General features: G+C 40.7%; 1 protein-coding gene across 1 annotated transcript; it reads left to right on the top strand.

The window, feature by feature from the left end:
• Positions 1-1,215: 1,215 nt before the first annotated feature.
• Positions 1,216-4,925, top strand: LOC103521695 (serine/threonine-protein kinase tricorner-like). Its single transcript, XM_026832246.1, has 4 exons — positions 1,216-1,233; positions 1,988-2,134; positions 3,503-3,667; positions 4,851-4,925. The coding sequence occupies exons 1-4, from the start codon at positions 1,216-1,218 to the stop codon at positions 4,923-4,925; spliced, it is 405 nt and encodes a 134-aa protein (XP_026688047.1).
• Positions 4,926-7,356: the final 2,431 nt, after the last annotated feature.

A 7,356-nucleotide genomic window follows, 5' to 3' on the forward strand; every position in this document is an offset into this window, starting at 1 on the left:
AATAGTGAGTGAGTGAGAGAGGAAGAGATGGAAATCAGGAAGATGGATTTTAGCGAGGAAAAGAGAGGAGAGGGAATTGAGGAGAAAGAGAAGAGAGATTAGAGAGAACAGAAAGGGAGAATAAAATAGAGGGGAAAAGGGAGAAGAGAGAAGAAGATCAAGGGTGTGCAAGATAAAACATCGTATAACAGGGAGGGAGATACAAAATAGGAAAAGGGAGGCAAAGAAAGCCAGGGGACGGAGGTAAAAGAAGAATCATAATTGATGTTGTTGTCAGTAAGTAAAAGAACAAAGACATGAACATGAATTTAAATAGGAAGTCCTTTTAACTCGGAATACATCCTGCTAGCATTGAGAACAAATCCTGGGAAAAAAAGGAAAGCCCATTTCATGCCCTAAAAGACACGCCATACAACAATCTTAGTAAAGAGGTATTATTCATACGAGAATTGAAAGGGACTAATAATTAGTCTATTAAGTTATAGGTTCTAAATAAATATAACATTCTTTAGGAGGTGAAGTTACTTTTAACATATGAGTCTTCAGAGTTTTTGACTAAAGCTGAGATCCTGGAAGAACGGAAAGCAAAATTCCGCTTTGAGGGAATTACTATGATTCTTTAAGGTCCGCTTATTCATGGTTCCTCACGAGGACAATGTAAATTCGCCTATGAGAGAAAGAGGTAGAGAAAGGAAGGGAGAGAGAAAGAGAAAAAGAAAGGAAGAGTGTTTTCCTCCCTTTTTCTGGTTTTCAGTGCGTGGGTAAGTACATTTCTCTCCCTCTTCTTTCTCTCCCTTCCCCTCTGTTTCCTCATCCTCTCTCTTTCTCTCCATTTACCCTTTGCCTTATTACTTGTGGCTCTCTCTCCCTCCCACTCTCCTCTCCTTCTCTCCCCCTTTGTTTCCCCCTCCCTCTACCTTTTTTTCTTGTGGCTTACCCTCCCTCCCCTTCTCTTCCTCTCTGGGTTAAAATAAAATAAAGAGAGGTAGGATAAAATTTGACAGGTAAATGCCTCCCAGGTATTGAGGGGAAAAAACTCGTCCAGTGGCGTAGCTACTGGAAGGCAACTTGAGTTGGAATTTGTAAAGGTAATGGAGAAGCCACAATACTTGCACGCAATGTGTCATCTTGCATTTACAAGTGAAGGGCAACTTTTTGACAAGGCATTTGCATGCAAGTTGCAAATACAAGTTACATGATTGTAAGTACTGCAAAATGTACTCTAGCTTTCAAGTAAGTACCTACTGCAAAATGTACTATTGTACTAAAAATGTATTATAGCTTTCAATAGAATAGAATATGCCTTGTTTATCCTGCTCGAATGAGACTAAAAAGTCCCTTTACCCCAGCAGTCTAAACAAGATCTCGCGTGGTACTTCAGGTACTTCAAAATGTACTTCTTCTCTCTCGCCATTTCCCGTGTTCAGACAGGGTCGGCTCTCAGTTAGACCTAGGTTGATTGCTTTGGGCTGACATTTGGTTTTGGCTAGAAAAAAAAATTACGAGATGCCCTTCGCACTCAACCTTTGCTATTTCTTTAGCAAGGGCAATTTTAGGCTGGTATCCTCCCTGTTGAAAGTCCCACAGCCAGACTACGCTGGTCTACTCCCTGTTTAAAATCCCCCCTAGCCAGACACTGCTAAAAATGTACTACAGCTTCTAAATATTAAACTTTTTATGATGGCTTCAAAAGAAATAAAAAATACACTAACTCTGTGTATTTTTTCGTTCTCCTTTTCAGGATCCAATAAATTTGTACCTGATCATGGAATTTCTCCCGGGTGGTGACATGAAGAGGACCTCGGAATAAGAGGTTGAAGGCTTTGCCAATGGGTAATTAGAGGTAATTGCAGTAGAAGGACCAATAGAAACAGAGTTCCTGCGCTTGAAACGATCTCCCCTTGGTGTAGAGGACTTTGAACCTCTGAAAGTCATAGGACGAGGGGCATTTGGTGAGGTGAGTGACTGGAGGACCTCGGAATAAGAGGTTGAAGGCTTTGGAAATGGGTTATTATTGGGTATAAATGGAGTAGAAGGACCAATAAAAACAGAGTTCCTGCGGTTGAAACGATCTCGCCTTGGTGTAGAGGACTTTGAACCTCTGAAAGTCATAGGACGAGGGGCATTTGGTGAGGTGAGTGACTGGAGGACCTCGGAATAAGAGGTTGAAGGCTTTGGAAATGGGTTTTTTGGGTAATTGGCGTGGGAGCACCAATAGAAACAGATTTTCTACGGTTGAAACGATCTCGCTCCGGACGGGGGGGCATTTGGTAAGGTAAGCGAGCCTTCAAGTATTTGGTCATCTTGCCCAAAGACTCGAATTCGCTCTACAAATCAAGGGTTTAGGCATTGCCTTGCCCTTGGGATCAATTTAATTTGAAGAAACCATTCGAATGGAATGCGATTCGTGTTTCATATGTCAAAATTGTCAAAGCACAGTGACTTTCATGAAACCATGTTTCACCAGCAGTGTGACCTGATACACGTTTCACGAAACGCGTTTCACTAGTGTACATTGCACGTTAGTGGCTCTTTATTTCGCTCATATTTTCTTCATTTCTTAGGAGATGATGATGACCGGATGACCTTATTGTCACTATACTGGCAGGTGCCTTCCCTTGTACACCAAGGGATTCGGGTTTTGGAGTTCTGGATGTTGGTTTCTTGGGAGAAATAAGTCCTAATTCTTTTATTTCTTCTCCTTCCCATCCGTGGCACAAGCTCCGGCTTTTACGGATAGGTTTACCATTTGTTAACTATTTATTTGATGAAAGAATTGTTCTGAAAAACCAATAAATGGAAACATATAAAAAATATTCCTTCTCCTTCCCAGGTGAGGCTAGTTCAAAAGAAAGACACGGGTCACGTCTACGCCATGAAGATTCTAAGGAAGGCAGACATGTTGGAGAAGGAACAGGTGGCTCATGTCAGAGCGGAACGTGATGTCCTAGTAGAGGCTGACCATCAGTGGGTCATAGGACGAGGAGTATTTGGTGAGGTGAGTGATCCTTTCGGTAATTGAGCAAAATACTCCGGTCCAAAATTTGTGATAAAGGCAATCTGAATTAACCGATTAACACGAGATCTAACACTAATGTGCGATTAGGAGATCTGTATCATTTCTATAGAATCTTTGAATTTTCAGGTATACAAGTAGCGAATTCAATGTTCAAAAGGCCTGAGTGGCTCTTTTTTTCACACACTTACACAATACCGTGTAAAGTAAATTGTACATTTTATTTATTTATTGATAGAAATAGTTCCTAAAATCTTACTGTTTGTTTCTTATCCTTCCCAGGTGAGGCTAGTTCAAAAGAAAGACACGGGTCACGTCTACGCCATGAAGATACTAAGGAAGGCAGATGCGATTTCAATGTTCAAAAGGCCTTAGTGGCTCTTTTTTTCACACACTTACACAATACCGTGTAAAGTAAATTGTACATTTTATTTATTTATAGAAATAGTTCCTAAAATCTCATTGTTTGTTTCTTATCCTTCCCAGGTGAGGCTAGTTCAAAAGAAAGACACGGGTCACGTCTACGCCATGAAGATACTAAGGAAGGCAGACATGTTGGAGAAGGAACAGGTGGCTCATGTCAGAGCGGAACGTGATGTCCTAGTAGAGGCTGACCATCAGTGGGTGGTCAAAATGTACTATAGCTTTCAAGTAAGTACTGCAAAATGTACTATTGTACTAAAAATCTGGTGTGAACATCACACGACTTTCCTTATCCTAATGAATGATGCTCATTATTTGGGTGTTCTTGTTTTTATACCCTAAAATTTTATAATATCTCTAAGCGTTTAGTCGGTATAGCTGAAAACCGCCAAAAAAAGGGTCGAAAACTGCCAAAAAACGGTCCCTATCAACCGCAGCACCTATCTCAACCAAAAGTTTCGTGTCGCATCCTTGTCACATTTGACATCTACATACCAAATTTCAAGTCTCTAGCTCTGTACTATAGCTTTCAAGTAAGTACTGCAAAACGTACTATTGTACTAAAAATGTATTATAGCTTTCAAGTAAGTACTGCAAAATGTACTATTGTACTAAAAATGTACTATAGCTTTCAAGTAAGTACTGCAAAATGTACTATAGCTTTCAAGTAAGTACTGCAAAATGTACTATAGCTTTCAAGTAAGTACTGCAAAATGTACTATTGTACTAAAAATGTATTATAGCTTTCAATTAGGTAGAATAGAATATACCTTGTTTATAGTCCCTTTACCCCAGGAGTCTAAACAAGATCTCGCGTGGTACTTCAGGTACTTCAAAATGTACTTCTTCTCCCTCGCCTTTTCCCGTGTTCAGACAGGGTCGGCTCTCAGTCAGACCTAGGTTGATTGCTTTGGGCTGACATTTGGTTTTGGCTACAAAAAAAATTACGAGAGAATAGAATAGAATATACCTTGTTTATCCTGCTCGAATGAGACTAAAAAGTCCCTTTACCCCAGCAGTCTAAACAAGATCTCGCGTGGTACTTCAGGTACCAAAATGTACTTCTTCTCCCTCGCCTTTTACCGTGTTCAGACAGGGTCGGCTCTCAGTCAGACCTAGGTTGATTGCTTTGGGCTGACATTTGGTTTTGGCTACAAAAAAAATTACGAGATGCCCTTCGCACTCAACCTTTGCTATTTCTTTAGCACGGGAAATTTTAGGCTGGTATCCTCCCTGTTGAAAGTCCCACAGCCAGACTAAGCTGGTCTACTCCCTGTTTAAAATCCCCCCAGCCAGATAGCCAGACACTGCTAAAAATGTACTAAAGCTTGCAAATATTAAACTTTTTATGATGGCTTCAAAAGAAATAAAAATGCACTAACTCTGTGTATTTTTTCGTTCTCCTTTTCAGGATCCAATAAATTTGTACCTGATCATGGAATTTCTCCCGGGTGGTGGATTTTTAAATAAAACTCTTGGATCTTGACTATCTTGATTAATAATCCAGGAAAGTATGAAGATATTCTTATGGGAAATGATTCTTAACAACATTCCGCATCAGAAAATCCATTTTACGCGAAAAGGAAAAAAGGGTCTAAACAGGGTTACGCCCTCGCCCTCGTTACATAAGGCTTCAATTTTCCTACAAGGATAAATTTAAGTACAAGTACAGAAACAACAAAAGGAAAATGATGATCTTGTTGTAGTTAATCCTACAGAAAGAAGTATGTGAAGGAGGTGAAGACGGAGGAGGAGAAGAGTGAGGGAAAAAAGATAAAACATACATCTTCTGTATGCTAACCATAGAACTGTGGAGAACTAGAAGAAGAGAAAGAGAGGGAGAAAAGGAGGAAGAGGAAATAGAGAATGAGAAAGAAGGAGAACAAGCTGAGCCCGTCCCTCCGGGAACTTTTTAGCTCGTAGTTTATTCGATCAGTACCTATGTACCAGTTTGTACCTACCTAATTTGTTTAATATTCAGTTTATTTTATTATCATTCTTGATTTGATTTTTTTGATTTTACTTTCATGTAATGATTTAAAATCAAGACTAGAGCCCGTTCTCCCTTTATTCCAAAGCGTTTTGAGATAAAAGGAGTCAGACTACTAGCCGTGGGTTCGATTCCCGCCCGGAGCGGATTTCATCCTGAACGGATAAAGTTCGTACTTGGGTTCTCCCATCCTGTCTTCCTTCTCCCTTCGATTTCGGGACGAATAGACCTTGGGAGTTACAGTTCCCTCTCTCTGTAGGAAATATGGGTGTTTATGGGGTACCTGTTGTTGACTAATCCACACCCCACTTTTTATGATCCCTCTATCAAACCTCTTGGAAAAAAGTATTAATAATTCCCATTTCTTAACCCTTTCGCAGCCAACTCCCCATTCGAATTCTCGCTTAGTTCTACGAATCCAATGGACTCGAAGCGTCGGGCCGAATCCTGGAAGAGGAAATGAAATAATCGATTTATCGGTAGCTAAGTGGGAAATAATCGATTTATCGGTAGCTTAGGCGGGATCGTTCTATTGTTTTGTCCCGCATGTCTATTCTCTCAGTTTCTTAATCAAAGATTAGAGTCCCATCTATCTTACAGCCGATCGCCTTAGTTAACAAGTACTAGTGACGACAGAGTCCCATCTATCTTACAGCCGATCGCCTTAGTTAACATGTACTAGTGACGACTTTCTATTACCCTCTATACTTATATCTATCCATCCCAGCAACAAGAAATATAATTCAGATCCCCCTTAGAAGAAACACAAAGGTTTAAGGATTTACGAAGTTGAGCTATGACCACATCTTTGAGATTAAATTTAATCTGATTGGATTAGGCAATTTGGTTAATTTTAGCCTCTGAATTAAGAATCGCCATTCGGAACGTTGAATTCATCAAATTGTACCTGTGACCTGGGCATTGAAAGTACAATACGTTACATTGAAATGGGGGTCTTCTTTGACGAAATTCCTGTGTGCGAAGTCCAGCATGTAGGACTATTGCATCCTAATGAGTACAATAACTAGGGTTTCTTCAAATAAACTGAATGGCTCAAAGGCAGAGCGGACCAAGTAAAAAAAAAAGCGTTTTGAGATAAAAGGAGTCAGACTACTAGCCGTGGGTTCGATTCCCGCCCGGAGCGGATTTCATCCTGAACGGATAATGTTCGTACTCGGGACGGCTGGTTTTCTCCATCCTGTCTTCCTTCTCCCTTCGATTTCGGGACGATAAGACCTTAGCAGTTACAGTTCCCTCTCTCTGTAGGAAATATGTTGAAATTGGTCAGCGTGTTTTTGGGGTACCTGTTGTTGACTAATCCACACCCCACTTTTTATGTTCCCTCTATCAAACCTCTTGGAAAAAAAGTTATAATGATTCCCATTTCTTAACCTTTTCGCAGCCAACTCCCCATTCGAATTCTCGCTTAGTTCTACGAATCCAATGGACTCGAAGCGTCGGGCCGAATCCTGGAAGAAGAACGGCTAAGGCCTTATCGTCCCGAAAGCGATGACAGAAGGAAGACAGGATAGGAGAAAGCCAGCCGTTCCGAGAACGAACCTTATCAGTAGGATAAAATCCGCCCCGGACGGGAATCGAACTTGTTATCTAGCACTTACAAGGTTGACGCTTTACCCTCCAACCAAGTAGGCTGGTCAAGGAAATGAAATAATCGATTTATCGGTAGCTAAGTGGGAAAGACGTTTGTCTCGTGATCTAAAGGGCGGGGGTTCGATCTCAGGGTTAGGCAGGATCGTTCTATTGTTTTGTCCTGTATGTCTATTCTCTCAGTTTCTTAATCAAAGATTAGAGTCCCATCTATCTTACAGCCGATCGCCTTAGTTAACAAGTACTAGTGACGACTTTCTATTACCCTCTATACTTATATCTATCCATCCCAGCAACAAGAAATATAATTCAGATCCCC

The sequence above is a fragment of the Diaphorina citri genome, unplaced genomic scaffold (genome assembly GCF_000475195.1).
Source record: "Diaphorina citri unplaced genomic scaffold, Diaci psyllid genome assembly version 1.1 scaffold5731, whole genome shotgun sequence".
In the NCBI taxonomy this organism is placed as follows: Eukaryota; Metazoa; Arthropoda; class Insecta; order Hemiptera; family Psyllidae; genus Diaphorina; species Diaphorina citri.

Excerpts from the sequence above, each read along its gene's own strand:
- LOC103521695 (XM_026832246.1), top strand. Across the intron at positions 2,135-3,502 it reads GACGAGGGGCATTTGGTGAG|GTGAGGCTAGTTCAAAAGAA; the intron begins GTGAGTGACTGG and ends TATCCTTCCCAG. Across the intron at positions 3,668-4,850 it reads AAATGTACTATAGCTTTCAA|GATCCAATAAATTTGTACCT; the intron begins GTAAGTACTGCA and ends TCTCCTTTTCAG.